Here is a 21,598-nt window from a genome sequence, read left to right as displayed (position 1 = left end):
TTAGCACCTGTTATTTCAAAACACAGTGGACACACATGCAAACACAGTCAATTTAGTTTCAAAAAATAGAAGATTATTTCTTTGGTAACTGTTATTAGTAGAATATGTTCTATCCAGATGGTCATGCTGATAATGGATCCCAGAGTAGGATGACCTTAAAAAAGTGAAGGGGTGCTTTAAATTGGACCCATACACATTGCTGGATGCTGTGATGTCATACACTTTCATCTTGAAACATCAGCTTTAAAATTATGTATATACATACTTTTGTATTTATAGCTAAGACTATCCAGTCCAATATCAAATAAGCTTCAGTCACTTAACTGAAATTTATACTAATCGTCGTTGCAACTTATTACACTCAAGCTCCAACAGTACTTTGGGAAGCAAACCTTTAAAGCATGTATGCCTGTTCAATTTGTCATATTTAATTACAGCATATTGTATTAGCATTATATTATATTTTCTTAAAAGTCTTCTAATTTCAGTTGAACTGTTATTTTCACTATTTTCTAATGGGGTCTTTGTTAATTTAATTTACAAGAACAGATTCCATTCTTCTCAAATGTTTAAAGGAGAAATTAGATTAATTCAAGTAAAAATAAATTAGAATTTTACACCTTCTATTTGCTGCTAAGTCAGTGCAAGATTTCTTTTGTGAAAGAGCTTCCCATCCCCTTCCCGTACTGTGTAATCACACATTTTCATCTCTGAAGTTAGCATCTTTCTGTTTAACAACCATGAAATAGACTGCATTTTCATCAGTTCATCTCACTACAGATAACTGTCATTCCCCCAAAAGCTACCGATATATCAACCTTGTTGTTTTTACCTTTTTATTTTTTTCTTTAGTTATGTTTAAGTCATTAATGACACTGAACACATATCACAATAACACTATATTTTATTAGAGATCATATTTTACATATCCCCATGAGATATAAAACCTTCCAAGAGAAAAGTATCAAAACCTTCAGTTGAAATCAGTTTATTTCAGACAATATGAGCAAATAAACCAAAGACATTTAAGATAAAGGAATGTAAAAGAAAATTCCGCACAGGTACAACTCTGGTATGGAAAGTAATTACAAGATTTAAACCCATTTCTTAAACAACATTGTCTTTAAAACCCTACTGGAAGGAAAGTAAGGATGCTTGGTTCGCTTAACCAGTAGTTATAAACCCAGCAGCTTTAAAATAGAAAAAAAAAATAAAACAATATGATTAAATTAGGTGGCCAATGCACAGAAAAAGTCAAGAACTTAATTGAAATATCCAATATAAAAAAATACAGCCTAGGAATTTATTTTAAATTGTTAAAAATAATCCCAAACCCCATAAATAGTCACATTCTGAACCAATTAAAGTAAAATTTATTATCAGACTTTGACTGCAGTTTTGGCTTAGTTAAGGATTTCAGGAAAGGATCCCAAATTGTTACACAAAAAAAATGCAAGATAAAGGAACAAAGATTAAATCTGCTGGTTAAGGAAGGCATCTTGATTGTACAGCTGATGATAAAAGAAAAGACTGAATGCTATACGAAACATGTTTTGGAAGCAATTTTAACAGGCAAAATACTTTAAGATATTATTGCATCAAAATTTAACTTTTCTGCCTAACAAAACTGAAATAGTACTTTGAACGTGCTCTTGTACAGAACATGTAAGTCTCTGAAGCATTTTAATTCTGAGGATGCAAAAAAATAAATGTTATGGGAATTTTCTGCTGGCAAGCTTACCACGCTTCGAGTTCCAACAAAAAACAGTATTTTCAAATACTACAGCTAATAAAAGTTACAGTACATGTTTATTGCATGAAAACATTTATTTACTGGATCTGTCTGATTTTCCACTTGTGGTTAGTGGTTCTTGTATTATTAACTTGCACCAGATCCTAGCAAGTATTCCACTAATTACAAAATGCACAGTAGATTGAATTAAGTAGGGAAATCTATAGATCTCAGAGATCCAACCTGTGACAATGCATGAAATTAAAGTTTCACTTTCGTTTTGTCTTAAGATAGCCTGTAGCTACATGATATAATTTGATACACTGTAGAACAACAATGATGAAATTAAATAACTGTGATACTAGAGTTAGAAAATAGCACATCTTTTTACCAGTTACGATGACTTTTCATGCATTAGTATGAAAGATAAGCAATGATGTATGCAAAAGTAATTCATAAGCAAGAGATAGAAGAAAGTTGTGAAAATAAATGAAGATTAGGAAATGGGATCATAGGCGAGTGGATATTTATATACATTAACTGTAAAAAGCAACTCTACTTAGGGAAATATTTTTCACACTTGAATGGCTTCCACACTAAATATGAATTAAGTGAAGACAAAGCAAAAGTAAGACTCCATTCTTCAGTAATGTGAACACTGTCAAGGTGAACACTGGCAATGTAAGTGAGGTTGCAAATTTGAAAAATGTTAAAATATAGGCACATGATTCTGAATTAACAGGTCACCACAGTCTGCGATATGCAAGCACGTTCTGATGGGTTCGCCAACTATGCCTTGCTTAGTATCAACTCTCTGCATCAAGCTGCAATTTCTCTATGAAAGCAGCTGAATTTAGATTTTACAGTGATTATTTTTTATTTCATGTTATGACATCATTTTAATACATTCAAATAGTCAAAATGTTCAGAATAACATAGCACAAACATGGTGCAGATCAGAGTGTGGCCAGCATTGTCAAATAGGAGATACACAGCTTAAGTATTATATAAACTACCTTTCCCCAAAAACATTAACATAGACACCAAAATTGTAACAAGACGTATCAAAAAATAAGGCACATTAATCTTGATATGGTAACCTTGAAATAGAAAACTCATTTCAAAGAACACTGTATCTGACTTTTGTAAAAAAACCTTGTATTCATGACAATTATTGACATTTCTCATCATACATGATAATGGAATAATTGCACATATCCCAATGTGTCAAGTAATAAAATGGGAGTTTTATTAAACATTTCCATTGCAAAATTATTTTGTAGGTTCATGTTTTTGTATTTACATAACTCAGGTGAATGGTAGAACTATTAAATCTACCATCACTTATTACAAGTACTGCAGGTTTTCATTTTACCACAATTAATAATCCCCTTTTTGTTGAGTAAATTGAAATTAATTGTGGAATAAATTGAGATTATTGTCATTTATATAAACAATTGTAAATATTTGGACATTAGCTACTATGTAAGAACATTTTATTCTATTTTATTCACAAGCTGCATCAGGACTTCTACACTGAATTATCTGTACATAAATTCATCAAGGATCAGCAAAGAAGGCTGTTTAAAATCCAATCCCCTCTTTACGAAAATTAAAACACTAGAAACATAGTTAGTTAGCATTTAACCTGAGATTTAATCTGTTGAGAGGTTAACATCCTTAGAAATTTCTTCACTTGCTCCATTAACTTATACTGATGCTGCTATTATATGGAAGGGGAGGTGGGGTAAGTAGAAACAAAAAACAGCCAAACAAAGTAAGCTGCTTGCAACATGGCTTTTCACTGTGTTGGTCAAAAAAAATTATAGAATGCATGGTTCTCTCACAGCATCCAGAAGCTGGAAAAATAATAATGTGCTTCTTATTGCACGCAAAACTTAGAGAAGATACAACTGCAGATTTCTCTTTATCTGAGTATTAAAGCCAGCTTTCATCTTAGCCGAACTCGGAAGGTATTTATCTCCATAGAACTCATACTTATTTCACTTACATTTCTGGCATCTGGAGGTGAATGCATCAAAGATAAAGATGTGGGTGTAAGACTTTCCACTTTGAATTTGTTAAAGAGTTTATGCACCTTTACCTGGAAGGGAAAAAAAAAAAAAAAAAGAGAACTATATTACTACATTTAGAAAATACCTTCAAAATCTCCAACAAGGATCCAAATGATACCCCTCCTTACAGGTATCAGCACAGCAACTCTCACATCAAATATGAACTTTTTAAGTGTCTTGTCTCAACTGCTACACAATAAATCAAATCTTCTTAGGCACTGTTTACTTGCCACATTTCAAAGCAAGTAAATTAAATCAATATATTAAAAAACTGATTAGATACATTTGGATTAAAATTATCTTGTTTCCAAATAAAACAACACTTGCTCTTCTGCTTAAAAGATAATCATTACAAAATTTATACAGATTCATAACTACCTAGTCCATTTGTAACCCTCAAAGTTTCATGATTTATATTTCATAATTTTATGTATCACATCAATTCTACAGCAACTGCAAAACACTCAGATATTTGCAGTGGTGTAGGTCATGTAAGTGAGCAGGGGTAGACAAATGACATGCTAATAAGCAAGTTTTTAAAGTAACAGTCACATGGTTTGTGGATATGTTAATAATAGTAAAAGATACACTTCAGAATATGTAACTTGACTCTTTTTAGATAGTAAAGTTCTAAAACACTATTAAAAATTATTTGAAAAATACTGATCTATGTTTTATGAAAACAAGTACAGAAAGTTAATGAGATTAAAACTAACCTACAGGTTTACTTGTTAATGCTTACATGGTCATTCCCACATACCAGCAGATCCATATCTTTATCAAATGGAAAACAGCTTTCAAGGTAAACTTAGCTATTATCCCGAAAGTGTAACTCTTGAGACATTACTACCCAGACTTCATCTATTAGTTGCCTTAATTATCAGTGTTTCTACAATACCTATAAAATGTTAGTTTACCTTTCCCTGAGTAGTGGAACAGAGCAGACCCATGTCTTTGTTTGAAAATCTACAGTCAAATCCCTTTCTGTGAAGAATCAGAGCAGCTTCATCAGATGGCTCAGTATCTACCTACAAACAAACAAAAGATTAGTCAGAAAGTAGCAGAACTAGAAGAACATTTTAGAACTTCATAAAATTATCATTACCTTACAGGGATGGAGCCATCTATGCTTTAAACAATGTTCAGCATAGATTAAACTCTCATATTTCTTTTAATATTTAGAAGACTATAAACATAGAAAGACCTAAACAGCAAGGCAGTTTACATATACAAAGTCCTACCCAAATACAAATGTAAGTTGTTAACCAAGGAGTTCAAGACTCAGTAGATGCACACGTACAGACTCAGAATTTAAGTTTAATCACAGTTTTATTAATTGGCTTCCCAGAAAAATTATCTGGCAAAGCCAAAACCAAAGAGATCCCATGCAAATTACAATAGCTAGCGAAAACTAGCTATGTGACTATGAACTAGAACATTGTTATGTTCTATCAAGCTTTCATTCTGCAAAGCTGCCCTGCAAAATCTAACACCTTAAGGCGTACATGAAACTTCACACTAAAAAGCAAATATTAAATATTTTTTTTGTTTCTCTAAGACATAAAGTGCTCTTGAACCTTATTAGGCATGAAAGAATAACCCAAGAGTAATCCACAACCATAACTTCCTAGTGTGGACCAAACCAGTAAAATTACTCAGGATAAGTGGTCACAAGGATACCAGAGAAGTGCCTCAAATCAGAATCATTTTCTGATATGTACTTCAGAATTGAAAGCCACAGCCTAGAACTGGCTGGGTAACTCCAATTTACACAGAAACTTCATTTTTTTTTCTTTTACATTATGATGCAGAAAACTACTCTTGTACAGCAGGAGTATCAGAAAATAAATTCTTCACATTAATGATGAATGTGCATGCAAGCCATCCTCACACCATACGAGTGGTGAATGACAAGATTCCCTTCACAGAATTGTTGAGGTTGGAAAACACCTTTAAGATCACTGAGTTCAACCAAACTAACACTGCCAAGTCCACCACTGAACTGTGGCATCACACCTAAACATCTTTTAAATACCTGCAGGGAAGGTGACTCAACCACTTCTCTGGGCAGCCTCTTCCAGTGCTTGACAACCCTTTTTCGTGAAAAAAAAATTTCTACTATGCAATCTAAAACTTGAGGCCATTTCTTCTTGTCCTATCACTTGTTACTCAGAAGAGGAGACCAACACTCACCTCACTACAACCTCCTTTCAGGCAGTTGTAGAGAGCAGCAAGGTTCCCCCTGAGCCTTCTCTGCTCTGGACTAAACAATCCCAGTTCCCTCAGTCACTCTGCATAGGGTTTGTTCTCCAGACTGCTCACCAGCTATTTGTTACTCTTTTTTGGATATACTCCAGCACCTCCATGTCTGTCTTGCAGCTGTACCACTATGCTTACCTTAATCATTTGTTTTCTATAATGCATTACATTATTTCTTTGTTGTTTGTATTATTCAGCTCTTCCATCCTGTCACATACATAATAAGGGCATAGAAAAGATGGTATTCTCCACAGCCAAAATAGCCAGGTTTTCAGGCTATTTTTCTCTAAATTATTTCTGGTTTACTTGTTTTTATACTAGTGCTTTTTCCAAAAAATGCCACAAGCTAAGTTTGTTTACTTCAGTAAGTACTTACTGCCTTGTAGAAATCTATGCCAGCAAGCATCAAGCACTTTCTGATGCTTTAGCTCCTGAAGGTGTAACAAACCAGAGAGGTCTTAACCTAATTGGTCTTGGATCCAAACAATTTTTTTCTTAGCAAAGGAGATCTGGGAACAGCTAGAGCCAGCTTCTTTGAAACCCAGCATGACACAGCTTCATAATATGACAAATTCATAATATTAAGTACTTGTTCAGAAAACAAAAAATGGTAAACTTGGTACATGGCAAAAAATAAACTTGGTGCTTTCTAAGTAAATTCCTAATTTAACATAGTAAAAACAGTATCTTCAATTGAAATGAGACATTTTGCAGTAAAATACTGACTGCTAAAAACTTTGCACAGTTTATAAATCTTGAATAAAACTTATGTTGAGATTTTCATGATAGACATGAGCTTATAATCACCTAAAACCAGATTTTTAATTAATGAATTGTGTCTACAGTCATCATATTCAAACAAGCTCACAGTACTTAATATCACTGATAATTGAATAAGCTCTTATCCTATTTATTGGAACACTAGTACCACTATTTACATTAAGTAAAATAACAATGATGTGACAAAATTATTTTCCATCTCCAACTATGAAATACCCGACTTTGTTTTCATTGTTACTGATGCAACAGTGTTGCACTTAAAAGCAGACAGTTATGCACACGAAATAATACCGTCTGTTAAACATTAGATTAATCAAATATTAAAATTCATATCGCAAAAGCCTGAGTTCCTATGGGGTAAATTCATGTTAAAATGACAAGCCAGTAATGGGTAACTACAGATTCTCTTATTACAGTAGAATTACTTAGTAGAAATCTGCATAACAAATACATTTGTGCATTTCAAATGATGGCATGAATATTTCTCTCCTAATTTTAAATTAAGTATTATTAAGATTCAAAAGATTGTAAATAGAAAGGTAATAAACTAATGAAGCCTTCAGAAAAAGTTTGGGTAAGTATATAAAGATCAATGATATAGTAGGTAAACTTTTAGAATTCCCAGAACTTTATCATGCACACAGCATCCATGTGTTATCAATTAAGCTGTTCTAAGCTACTCTCATAGCATGTGTAAGACTAAGTTGCTACAGCCGCTGCATCTACTTTAACTTGCCTCTTCTCATATGATCTCTAGGTAAATTAGATTAAGTTTATACAAACCTAAGAAATGTCTGAGCAAGGATGAGCCTAGTTTGCAACAAATACAACTTCTAAACATGACTATGCTAACAGAAAGAAAACCTGTAATAAATTTCTCTATTTTCAATAAACAACATCTTTAACCTTCTAAAACTCGACAGCATTTTTCATACGACAAATATCCCCTAACTACTATCAAATCTCTGACTACCCTTCCTGGAAGAGCTGCCAAAATTTATTTTGATTTTGATCTCTGAGAAACAAAAATGCAGTTCTCACATCAGGTTTCTAGGTTAAAAAAAAAACCAAATTGATAGGCTTTCTTGTAAGCAGTATCCCATGGCAATACTGTTAAAATTTTGAAGAGAAAGAAAAAACATTTATATGTTTTTTATCTGATTACTGTAAACTAAAAGACATGCACTGAAACATTTAAGCAATGTGACAAAAAATGTATTTATATTTAGTATGAATGGACAAATGTACTCAGTTTTTATATCTTGAGACAGTCTATTTATAGTAGGTAAAATCTGTGTCAAACAACTCAAAGAATTTTTTAAATACAGCTCCAGTTTTTAAGTTTTATATTCCTCAGGTATTTGACTCTTCCATCACAAGAGCACAAATCTTGCAATTGTAGAACAACAGCCAATATTCTTTCCACTGAGAGGAACAGAACTTAAAGGGTAACTAGGAAACCCCTCACATTTTTTTCTCATTTATGCTTTAAGGCGTTTTCATGCATTCTGATTTCTACCTTAAGTCTTAATACTTTTCTAAATTCAGTACTCTTTTTATGTGAAATTGCAATGATACAATTTCTTGAAAATCAACAGCTAAACCAATGAAGTAGCCTACATTTCTGGAAAAAACTGCAATGTATCAATTAGCCAGAATCATGACACTTGTTATCCAGTTTCTTTAAAGATCAAGAAAGGGAGACCTCACCTGGAGTACTGTATGCAGTTCTGGTGTCCTCAACATAAAAAGGACATGGAACTGTTGGAACAAGTCCAGAGGAGGGCCATGAGGATGATCAGGGGACTGGAGCACCTCCCGTATGAAGACAGGCTGAGGAAGTTGGGGCTGTTCAGCCTGGAAAAAAGAAGGCTGCATGGAGACCTCATAGCAGCCTTCCAGTACCTGAAGGGGGCTTATAGGGATGCTGGGGAGGGACTCTTCATTAGGGACTGTTGTGATAGGACAAGGGGTAACAGGCACTAGAATAGGTTGCCCAGGGAGGTTGTGAATGCTCCATCCCTGGCAGTGTTCAAGACCAGGTTGGAGGAGGCCTTGGTTGAGATCGTTTAGTGTGAGGTGTCCTGCCCATGGCAGGGGGATTGGAACTTGATGATCTTAAGGTCCTTTCCAACCCTAACTATTCTATGATTCAAAAAGACTGTCTCATATGCAAGAAATTATTTTCAAGGTATAGCAACATTTCTGCTTGTCCTGAGTTCAGCAGTAGCAGTAATTTTTCTCCTTCTTAGTCTTTCTGTGCCTCATGCTCTGCCAGGGAGGAGGGAAAGCCAGGAGGAAGCAGAGACAGGATACCTGACCCAAACTAGCCAAAGAGGTACTCCATACAAGGGTGGTATTCCAGGGTGTAACTGAGAGTTACCCAGAAGAGCTAGTGGACTCGGGGTTGGACAAGGTATGGGTCGGTGTTTGGTCGGGCTGCGGGGGGGGGGGGGGGGGGGGGGGGGGGGGTAGTTATCGGTTGGCTGGTGCTGAGGTGTTGTATTCTCTTCTTTTGTTATTTCCCTTATCATTATTATTATTGGTGGTAGCAGCAGTGATTTGTGTTATACCTTATTTACTAAACTCTTCTTATCTCAACCCGTGGGAGTTGCATTCTTCTCGATTCTCCTCTCCGTCCCTCCAGGAGTAGGGGGAGGGCAAGAAGGGGGGGAGTGAGTGAACGAGCTGTCTGGCCACGACACTGCTGTAGGGAAGAACTGTCCTGTCTGTAAAGATAGTGCTCCTATAGACTACTGATAGCTTTCATTTTGAAGTGCACACATTAAAGCTGTCTATTAAGTAATCTTTGAAAGATACAGTTGCAGACACCAAAGAGATCATAACCTCAAACAATGTTATACCAGCTGGGATAGTGGGAATGGTATACCCCAGATAAAATTGTAGATTCACTTAAGAGTACTAACACTGAACTCAAAAAAAGCAGATGGAACCAGCCTTCCATTTTACAGGTTTCATGGCCACATGATACAAACAAGGGGAGGAAGTTTAGGCCTTGGAAAGGGAGAGGCTGCATGTTCCTGAAGGTCTAAACTTGACATGCTGAAGCAAACAAGATGTTTCATGAAACGAAAAGATTTTACAGTGAAATGTGGAACATACATTTCACATGCAGATTAATTCAATACAAAGATTCCTCCTAACTATTCAAAGGCATAGACCTGCCTAAGAATTATTCCACTCTGAAATTAAGAAACAGTCACAGCTGAAGAAGTATACATGAGACTGAATTACCATCAGAGAAAATGTGACAAAGTCAATTGATTCTGTAAATCTAATATAAGGATTAAGACTAAAAATGAAATATGATAAAATTAATATAATCTGAGGTTATTAGAGATGAGCAGTTCTACCAGCCACCATGGAGACCCTAAGGGAGAAGGGACAACTAGTTCGTAAATATCCAAGTACAACAACACTGGTGAGTGATACTGCAATACATCACATAGCTAATACACACACATTTTAAAAGGTGTTGAAAAACTGGGAAGAATTTACACAAGATGTACAAACAGTTCTACTTTATAGTTCATTAAAAAGAAAACTGAAATATGGTGGTTACAATTGTGTAGGTTCCTTTGCAAGGAAAAAAGTATTGAGTACAGAACAGGGTTTCACAGGAACCAAGGACTGTAAGCTGATGTCAGAAAAATTAAAATAGGTATTGTGTTAAAATATTTTTAAGCGTAAATAATTTACTCCTGTAGATTTCAGTATGTGGCAGATTTTCTTGAAGCCTTCCAAAATGGAATCAGAATTATCTAAAAAAAAAATATGCTTTATTTAAAAGACAAATTATATTTAATTCTTAATACAGAAGAGGCCAATATGATACATGATATCATATGGTATATGATCCCTTCTGCTCTTAAAATTTGGGAACACATTGAAATGTGCCCCCTCCACAGACAAAATAATGCACAACACTTATTATTATGTTGTGAAAAAAAAATTCTGTATTTCATGTTACTCAGACACAAGCCTCTAGTTCTTGGAAATTTAATAAAAAACAGTCATCATGCTGCAGTTTTTCATACCATATAAACCCTCCAAATTACTTTCCTAGAATAAAGTATTTGATTACACTGTATTAGTAAGCTATATCATATGTTTGTTCATAAAAATAGTAGCATGACCTTACCTTTGATTGGATTGTCCTTAGATTGACTATATGCATGTCACAAGGCATGGATGACATAAGTGGAGAAAAAGTATTTAGCATCTCTGGGACACCAGAATCAGCATATGTTGTCATTGGAATTACAGGATGATTTAAGAAAGAAGAAGTCATATGGCTAAGAAGTGATGGAAAACTGACTGATGCCTTCTCTTGATTCTGCAAAATACAACAGAAAATATTTGCAAAATCAAGTTAATATACCATCAGGTCTAAATTTCAATACCCACCGTCTATATGATTCGATTAATTCACTGGAAAAAAATTAATTTGAAGACTATTTAATTACTTTTGGAAACTTCTCATCATCCACTATTTCTCTTTTAGTACTAGGTATATGTCCCGTTTTTACAGATCATTAGTACATCTTTCAAAATGATCATTAGACAATACCCCACTTTACGACATTTCTCACTTTTATATGTTAGCCCTTGATGCGTAAACAATGTCATTTAGAGAAAGAAGCTAGCTACTAGTTCAGCAAGTTGCTTCTCACTACTCAGTACCTACCTGAATGTGGACAGTCAGCTCATCTTTTGCAGGCTTCCTTTTCTGCATAGATCTTCTTTCCTGTATTTCTTACCTATTTTTTCAGATTCACCCAACTTGTCTCTTACATCCCTCTTTCTTTTTAAATCTAAGTTCTAAAACTGCCTGCTGAAAGAAATTGCAACTAGCATTTTTGTCCAGGCCTACAATGCAAAAGATTTCTTTTAGCAGCCTTATTCAATGTCATCCCAGCAGGAACTGAATGGACTCTCCCCTGAGACTTGACAAGTTTTCTGCTTTCCCAAGTTTGGTATTTGCAGTGCTTTTACATGGCTGCAGAAGCTGTGTTACAAACCTGAGGTGACCAAGTCCTACATATTCACAACAGCTAGTTAAAGGTCCCCAGAAGCCAGAAAATAAAAGAAACTTTAAAAAGCTGTTTTCTGCTACAGGATGTCAGTGAAGATACAGCAGAAATGGATGAAAACTTATTTTGCTCTTATTTTTCCTTGCATACTTAATCAGATAAATCACTGTTTAAGGTTAAAGAGGTGATTTTTAGGGAAAACTTTGCAGAAAGTTTACTGAAAAAAGAGTATCTTAAAGACTGAGATCTTAAAATTCGCTTTCCATGATAGGCTGAAAACATGGAAATAATAAATGGGAGATACTTAAAAGGAAAAGGGAGGATTATTTAACAGCTTATAACGGACATGCATAAAAGTAATTCCTGGTTTTGGGGTGCACATGCATGTATGAATATTTATTTATAACTCTGCAGCATCTTTAAATACATCTGACAGTGTAGAATTGAAAACATGCCAGAGTTGAATTGATGCAAGTTGGTAATTTCTGTTTTATTCTTGGTGCTTCTCTTTGTAATGACTACACTGCCTCTTTGATAGCTCCTAAGCATTGAGGCTAATAATTTTACAGATTTATTATGACCTCCAAATTACTTTCCAAAAATGGTAACACTTGATAGTTGTAGAGGATTGCTCCTCCATGCACCTCACTACGTTTGTTTACACTGAATTCCATCTGCCACCTTACTGCTTGCTTAATGTCTTGAGTCTTCCAATTCTTCAGTTAGCCTTGATTATTTTTTTTATTACCTTGAATAGTTCAAGATCACTGGCAAACTTCATTATCATTATTTCCTTTTTTCCCAATTAAAGTATGAGCAAGCTTGCTCTAAGTATGCTAAAGCTAAAGTCTTTTGTTCAACTGACGGCATGCATGCTCTACCCACAGAGAAAAGGTGCATATACATGTTCTTTCAAAGAAAAATTCACTGTTTCACACCAAAAGGAACACAGTTTACTTTGTTGCCATAGAAATGCTAGAGTCAGTCTAGCATTTTTATCACCAGTTTTCTTACTTTAATTTTTTTCCCTGTGAAATAAGTAGACTGCTTGCACCTGAGAACTAGGGGGAAGAAAAAAAAGGTCTTCTAGAATTTCTTTCAAATTGTACATGAAACAGTCAAATAACTTATCCTATTATAATATTTAAAATAGCATTATTTTATATATATATGTGTATATATGATGTTTCAAAAGCCCTTGCAACTGGTGAACTGGTAACAATGGACAACGAGAAGGCTGAGGTACTCAACATTTTTGCCTCAGGCTTTACTGGCAGGCTTTCTCCCCACACCTCTCAAGTGGATGAACTGCAAGGCACAAACTGGGGGAGCAAAGTCTCTCTCACTGTAAGTGAAGATCAGGTTTCTGACCACTGAGGAACCCGAACATACACAAATCTATGGGACCTGATGAAATCCATCCCAGAATCCTGAGTGAATTGGCTGATGTATTTGCCAAGCCACTCTCCATGGTATCTGAGAATTCATGGCAATCAGGAGAGGTCCCTGGTGGCTGCAAAAGGGGCAATATCACACTCATTTAAAAAAAAAGGTAGAAAGGAAGACCCTGGGAACTACCAGCCTGTCAGCTCACCTCTGTGCCTGAGAAGATCATAGAACAGATCCTCCTAGGAGCTATGCTAAGGTACATGGAGGACAGGGAGGTGGTTATCCAAGACAGCCAGCACAGCTTCACCTAGGCAACAGCCAGCCTGTCGAACCTAGTGGCCTTCTATGATGGAGTTACTACATCAGTGGACAAAGGAAGGGCTATGGATATGGCCTATCTGGCCTTCTGTAAAGCCTTGGACACAGTCCCCCACAACATTTTTCTCTCTAAACTGGAGAGATATTGATGTGTTGGCTGGACTGGTTGGTGGATAAGGAATTGTCTGGATGGTCGCATCAGTTTGCAGATGACACCAAGCTGAGTGGTATAATTGACACATCAGAGGGATGGAATGCCATCTAGACAGACTTGGGCAAGTTCGAGAATTGGGCCCATGTGAACTTCAGAAGGTTCAATGGGACCAAGTGCAAGGTCCTGCACTTGGGTGGGGGCAACCCCTTTTATTAATACAGTCTGGGGATGAAGGGATTGAGAGTACCCCTGAGCAGAAGGACTTGAGACCCTTCTGAAAACTTCTGTTACGTGTACAAAACAATACCATGTACAAAAACATAAGCATGACACCCCTGGGTCAAAATCTTGCCCAAATCCCAGAGATGAAAAGTAGAAGAAAAAATGGGAGCAAGTTTGTATACTGGCTGTGAAATTAAACAAACCGCCATGATAAAACTATCAGATCAATCCTCAGCATTGTCTTGGAAAAGATAGCACAGGACGGTCAATCTCCTAGGACTAAATCCTTCAAAACCCTCTCCAAAGCTAATGGAAGTAATGTGAATAAAAAAAGGTATTATTAAAGGTATTATTAAAGATGCAGTAATGCATTTTGCAACTGAGAAAACACGAATTACCAAAGGAAAGCCATGGAAAACTTTGAAGAAGAATGTGGGTAGGAGATAACAATTTCCTATTCATGCGCAATAGGCCAAAATTCTCAGATAAACTGTAGCAGAACTAGTGTGGCTCCTCAATTGTCAGATTCTAGAAATCACCGAGGATTGCAGAGAAACAGAGTCTTGAAGGGCACTGGAAATACTAGAAGCAGAGCTGATCCAACTTGTCTTATTCTTGCTCCTGCTGTATTTAGATGTTTTAACATAGGCACAGCATTGTACTTAAATACTATCTACTTCAAAACTTTGAAAAGCTTGTATTCCCACATCTGGATGACAAGTCAGCTTGGGATGACTGCACCAACAGAATTGTAATATGTAATAGCAATGGGAATGGAGAACACAACAGATGTCAAAAGCTGCCAGAAGAGCAGTGGAAACAGGGTTTTGGAAACACTGTGAAGACAAGCTCTCACAGAGGATGTACAAGGGACACTTTAAATCCCACTACCTCCTAGGCACAAAAGAAGTAACGAAAGGTTACTTCTTTCCTCTCTCAACCTAGTGATCCAAAATTTAAACAGGACTCTGGGGAATGGGAAAGATGGAAAGGGTTTGCACATACAGACAACAAATTTGGAAAAACAGTTACTCTATATGCATATTCACTGTGTGGGTGGCTTTCAGCAGTATCCTGCTCATGCTAAGTCAGAAGATGCAGTCCCACAGTCTCTATCTAACTAAAGTACTGCTCTCTCAAACATGGCACTATTTCCTCAACTTCAATGACAGTGTTTAGCACTCAAAGTGTGAATGAAGCTCCACTGGCAGCCTTATGAACATTATGTACTGCCAAGATTCCGACGAATGCCACTAATATAGCTGAGTGCTGGCTTAATGAGCTCTAATCAAAGCAAACACTGCTTTTTCTAACTACCTTACAGCACATTTGTGCACAATTATCCAACTGAAAACTGAGTTGAAATACAGCTTCTTGTATGACTGTGCAATAGTTGCAAACAAATCTTCATATAGCATCTTTCCTTGTCATTGAAAGTGAATAACTCTTTCAGTTTTGAGAATAAACAAACAAATCACACTCCAGTACACCTTAGGTTAAAAATTTGCAACAAGTCTTAAGACTAGCCTTGTCTATAAAAAGGGAAATTGTATTGGAAATTGTTTTGGAAATAAGCTATTTTATTGATAAATGGAAGATGGAACAGTTTAAAAAAAGACTCGAAGGGTTTTCTGGCATAAGTTTAAATTGAGGAAATTAGGTCCTTAATTAGAGGGGGAAAACACCAATTAGACTCTTCAGAAATCATTTAGTAATTGAATGGAAGAAAGAAATGGAAAATACTGTAGAGAAGAAAGTAAAGCTGAAGAGCTGGTAACTGGAGTTCAATTGAGCTAACGGGGAAACAATTAACTCTTAAGCACAGACTAGTAGTCTAAACTTTCCAATATGAAAGAAAAAGAAACTGAGGCAAAAAGAATATAAAATCCCAAATCTTGACTATTTAGTCCTCCTTTAGACTCTGCCATGTACAGCCCTAGCTAGGAAAGAAACTTAATTATAACTCCAAAACCCCACCACATCCAAACTGCCTGATCAAACATGCTGAAATGTGGATGCTGACTTGGTGTCTCAGTGCACTCAAAATCTGGAAAACAGACAGAATTCTGGGCCTGCTAAATCAAGGGATGCAGATAAAAACAGTCTGATACCAAACCACCTAGACTACTCTTGGAAGGAAAAAGTCTTTCAACTCCCTTTTACATAGTGTGAAGAAAAAATTGTTATCAATTCCTCTGTCACAGGTTCAGAAAACAAACTGGCAGCACTCTTCAAAGGCAGCTTCTGAACTGGAAAATCTAACCTGTGGAGTAAAAAAAACTCTTCAGAGCATTGGTATAGGGAGGTGATATTAATAAATCTCTCAATCATAATCTAGCAACTGACAGCAAGCAAGATGGTCAGCCAAAGAGTCTAAAACTTCCTGAAGATAAACATGGAATGAAAAAATTTTTCTTTAAGTACAACACAAAGATTGATAATTCATCTGCATGTTTGATGAGATCCTGCTTCTACGTGAGAATTGATGGGGTAATACTGTGCTAGCCTGCTTATAGGTGAGAAACAAAACAGGAGACAACATCATTTAACTATGTAGAATGCTCCCCACTTGAGGAAGGAGGTATCTGTAAGCAAGAAGAAAGTGAGAAAATTGCATTACATTCTTTCACACACATTGCCCTGAAGCTCACAACTTGGATAAGGTTTTATTTGGGACTGATACTAGTCAAATTCATGAAACTGACATCAAGCAGTAAATAGTTTCAACTTAGCTGCAAGGCTTTACATGCAAGACTGCCTGGCTGTGACCTCACAAAGTGAAAGTCAGATGTGCTTGCTTTAAACTCATCCAAAGTTGCACATTGTTAAGACAAAAAGTATAATCAAAGTCTAACAAGTTCTGAAAGTCCTCAAGATACGGATGTATCTTTCTTGTGAGGTCAATGTTTGGAATTAGATTTTTGTGTGCCTCTAAATACTCCTAGTGCTTTTGAGGAGGAAGGTAGAAGAATGTTAGATAATAGGATTTATACCCATAATGCAACAAATAGCAACCAGTCACTGATGAAAATTTGATTAATTTTCTAAGGTGATTAATTCTTTTTCAGTGTCCTATACTGCAGTCTATGGGTGAGAATTAAGGGCAGGCTGGCAGGGGCGATACTGTTGTAGGTGTCTGTTACAGACCAACAGATCAGGGTGAGGAAGTTGACGAGACCTTCTACAGGCAGCTGAGAGCGGCCTCACAGTCACAGGCCGTGGTCATCGTGGGGGATTTTAACTTCCCTGATGTTTGCTGGAAGGACCACTCAGCAACCCAGCCACAGTCCAGGAGGTTCCTCCAGTGTATGGATGATAACTTCCTCCTGCAAATGGTGGATGAGCCGACCAGGAGAGGAGCGCTGCTGGATCTCATCCTCACTAACAAGGAGGGTCTGGTCAAAGCAGTAAGGGTTGAGGGCTGCCTTGGTTGCAGCGACCACGAGATGGTGGAGTTCAGGATCTTGTGTGGCAGGACTAGTAGAATAGCAAGTAGAATTGCAACCCTGGACTTTAGCAGGGCAAACTTCGGCCTTTTCAAGAAATTGATAGGGGAAATCCCATGGGCAAGGCTGTTTGAAGGTAAAGGGGCCCAAGATAGTTGGTTGGCATTCAAGGATTGCTTTTTCCGAGCTCAAGATCAGAGCATCCCGACACGTAGGAAGTCAAGGAAGAGAGCCAGGAGGCCTGCGTGACTAAATAGGGAATTGCTGGGTATGCTTGAGTGGAAGAGGAGAGTTTACAGGTCATGGAAGGAGGGGCTGGCCACTTGGGAGGAATATAAGGCTGCTGCTAGAAGATGTAGGAAGGCAGCTAGGAGGACTAAGGCATCCTTAGAATTAAACCTGGTGAGAAGGGTCAAGGACAGCAGAAAGAGCTTTTTCAAATACATGGCAGACAAAACTAACACCAGAGGCAATGTAGGCCCACTGATGAACGGGATGGGTGCCCTGGTGACAGAAGATACAGAGATGGCAGAGTTACTGAATGCCTTCTTTGTCTCTGTCTACTCTGCTGCGGGCAGTCCTGAAGAGCCCTGTACCCGAGACCTTAGATGAAGTCAGGTCAACGGAGCAGTTTGCCTTAGTCGATGAGGAATGGGTTAGAGACCAGTTGAGCAATCTGGACATCCATAAATCCATGGGTCCAGATGGGATGCACCCGCGGGTGCTGAGGGAACTGGCGGAAGTCATTGCTAGACCACTCTCCATCATCTTTACCAAGTCTTGGGAAACGGGAGAGGTGCCTGAGGACTGGAGGAAAGCAAATGCCACTCCAGTCTTCAAAAAGGGCAAGAAGGAGGACCCGGGTAACTATAGACCGGTCAGCCTCACCTCCATCCCTGGGAAAGTGATGGAACACCTTATCCTTGGTGCCATCTTAAGGCGTATCAAGGATTAGAGGGTTATGAGGGGCAGTCAACATGGCTTCACCAAGGAGAAATCATGCTTGACCAATCTCTTAGCCTTTTATGAGGAAATAATACGGTGGATGGATGATGGCAGAGCGGTGGATGTGGTCTACCTTGGCTTCAGCAAAGCATTTGACACAGTCTCCCACAGCATCCTCACAGCTAAATTGAGGAAGTGTGGTCTGGATGATCAGGTAGTGAGGTGGACTGCGAACTGGCTGAAGGAGAGAAGCCAGAGAGTTGTAATCTATGGGGCTGAGTCTAGTTGGAGGCCTGTAACTAGTGGAGTGCCTCAAGGGTCAGTACTGGGACCGGTATTATTTAATATATTCATCAACGATTTAGATGAGGGAATTGAGTGTACTATCAGCAAGTTTGCTGATGACACTAAGCTGGGAGGAGTGGCTGACACGCCAGAAGGCTGTGCTGCCATCCAGCGAGACCTGGACAGGCTGGAGAGTTGGGCAGGGAATAACTTGATGAAATATAACAAGGGAAAGTGTAGAGTCCTGCATCTGGGCAGGAACAACCCCAGGTTCCAGTATAGGTTGGGAAACGACCTGTTAGAGAGCAGTGTAGGGGAGAGGGACCTGGGGGTCCTAGTGGACGACAGGATGACCATAAGCCAACACTGTGCCCTTGTGGCCAAGAAGGCCAATGGCATCCTGGGCTGTATTAGAAGGGGGGTGGTTAGTAGAGGTCCTCCTTCCCCTCTACTCTGCCTTGGTGAGATCGCATCTGGAATATTGTGTCCAGTTCTGGGCCCCTCAGTTCAAGAAGGACAGGGACCTGCTGGAGAGAGTCCAGCGCAGGGCAACAAAGATGATTAAGGGAGTGGAGCATCTCCCTTATGAGGAAAGACTGAGGGAGCTGGGTCTCTATAGTTTAGAGGAGACTGAGGGGTGACCTTATAAGTGTCTATAAATATATAAAGGGGGAGTGTCACGAGGATGGAGCCAGGCTCTACTCAGTGGCAAACAATGATAGGACAAGGGGTAATGGGTACAAACTGGAACACAAGAGGTTCCACTTAAACTTGAGAAGAAACTTCTCAGTGAGGGTGACGGAACACTGGAACAGGCTGCCCAGGGAGGTTGTGGAGTCTCCTTCCCTGGAGACATTCAAAACTCACCTGGACACATTCCTGTGTAACATTATCTAGGTGTTCCTGCTCCGGCAGGGGGATTGGACTAGATGATCTTTTGAGGTCCCTTCCAATCTCTAGCATACTGTGTGTCATACTGTGTGAATGCCGATGCAACCATGTGTCAAAGAAAACACTGACCATCACTTCAAGCAGCTTTCAAACTGGGGAGTGGTCACAGAGGGAATTTTGTATATTAGTCAAAAAAGGTGATACAAAGATCTTTTCTGACCAATGGGAGTCAGAACACCTAATACCTCTGATGCAAAAGCATCTTCAGCAGAACACTCTTCAAATAATCTCTATAAAGAACACCAGGCCCTCTACAATGAATTAGATTCTTATTGAAAACTGGATAAATTGCAACCAGAAATAACAGCCACAAATGTGAGGCCGCTATCCTGAAATATTACAAAGCCTGTAAACAAGAATACTGATGCCAGATTATTTTCTGATATACTAGAGCACTGGACTTTCCTGAAACCCTGGGGTGGGGGGAACTCCTGAAAAATATAAGTATTGGATCTGCTTGAATTGTTCATGTGTGTATTTTTGTCAACACTGAAATATTCATCAGTTAAGTTACATTTTTGCACATCAAAGCATAAATTTTTTTGGCCATGTGTTTCAAGTTCTTCTAGATCATGAGAACCATGATCTAGAATGCTTAGGGGTTTTGATAGCCATTGAAGAGACCAGCATAGGAGGAATCAACTGAGCTGACAAAAAGTGTTATTATCTCTTCACTTCAGGGACTGGAAAATTTTCTATCCATTCACTGGGAAGGCTGTTACACAGAAAATGCATTTCTGTTACACTAGGTGAAAAAGGTCCCTGAAGGTTGATCATAGAAGAAATGAAAATTCTGAGGCATTGTAAAATACCCAGCAAGCTGTGAGTTAGTTCAACGTGACTCTAAAACCACCACAGAGTTTCTGTACTGCCTGTGGATTCTCAGTTGGCACTAAGGCTGCAGGTGAGGAAACCTGGGACTGCTACTGATAATCAAATCCAGGTAAATTTGGAGCTTCTACCTGCTTCCTAGTCTTACCTGAAGATGACTATTGGTTCACAGAGATTTAGACAAACGTTGCATACTCACACAGAATAATAAGAATACAGGATAGGCTGTGGAGGTCAAGCACTGGACTTTATGCAAACCCTTTTATGCCTCATTTACTCAAATTTTTCCCTACTTACTTGTCGATCCTTCTTTTTCCCCTCCTATGTCCCACAACATCCCATAACAAGCCTCTTTTTAAAAAAAAAAATTAGAAAAACAAGGCCAAGATTTTTTTTCTCCTCCAAATCCTGTAAGTCCTGGACCTCTTTAAGCAATAATGACCTCAGTCTTCACAAAGTGGTTTCTGCTGAGTCATCTTCGTTCTTTCATGGCCACAGGAGCAGCCTGCCAGTTCAGTGTGCTCTGTTCCTCCCTGCTTAGGTTCCTTCACTTTATCCACCTATCACTCTTCCTTCAATGGCTCTCAGGTCCTCGTGTTTAATTTAGTCAGTCTTTAATCACATGCCATGATAGCAATTGTGTAGCTCATTTGGAGAACAGCTGCTCGCTGTGTCCAGAAGAGTGCAGATGGCAGGGTAACTAACTAGTCCCCCATGACCATAAGCACACCACTGTAATTACTGAGGCTGACAAACACGCAGCAATATAGTTGGATGAAAGGGATCATAAATGCAGACATTATTAAATGCTTTTCTCAACAATAAAATTAATTTATACTTTAGTTATAGCATCTCCCACTAATTTTATTTCTTATCTTCTGATTCTTCTTCCAGTGCTCATATTGTTTATATTGGTACAGGAGAAAGGAAGAGGAACATAATGCCTAACTACATTAACCCATGCTAGAGCTGTAGAAGGGACATGGTTTTTTCCTGTTAACTGAGAAGAGCTTATCCTTTTTCCAAAGATAACAGAACATAGTGATCAGAAATTTTCTGAAGTTCTACCTTGATGAGGAAGTAGGTCACCAAACTGATAATAAAGACAGAAACTACACAATGATATATCTTAATTTTTGGCCTCCAGAGAGGCTATC

The 21,598-nt window shown here is 37.9% G+C and overlaps 1 protein-coding gene across 4 annotated transcripts in view; it reads right to left on the bottom strand.

The window, feature by feature from the left end:
- Positions 1-886: 886 nt before the first annotated feature.
- The window catches only part of MAN2A1 (mannosidase alpha class 2A member 1), a 119,838-nt gene continuing 99,126 nt past the window's right edge, over positions 887-21,598 (bottom strand). For all 4 annotated transcript variants that reach the window (XM_061478702.1, XM_061478703.1, XM_061478704.1 and 1 more), the window contains 3 exons: positions 11,009-11,203; positions 4,725-4,835; positions 887-3,836 (listed from right to left, as the gene is read on the bottom strand). In XM_061478702.1, the coding sequence (XP_061334686.1) occupies positions 3,684-3,836; positions 4,725-4,835; positions 11,009-11,203 (459 nt within the window). In that variant the 3' untranslated portion in view covers positions 887-3,683. The remainder of the gene's footprint in view (positions 3,837-4,724; positions 4,836-11,008; positions 11,204-21,598) is intronic.

The sequence above is a fragment of the Pezoporus flaviventris genome, unplaced genomic scaffold, assembly GCF_033815535.1.
Source record: "Pezoporus flaviventris isolate CSIRO_AGI_PZ_B2104156 unplaced genomic scaffold, CSIRO_AGI_Pfla_v1 ptg000130l, whole genome shotgun sequence".
Classification (NCBI taxonomy): Eukaryota; Metazoa; Chordata; class Aves; order Psittaciformes; family Psittacidae; genus Pezoporus; species Pezoporus flaviventris.
This window is presented reverse-complemented; position numbering and strand designations above follow the sequence as displayed.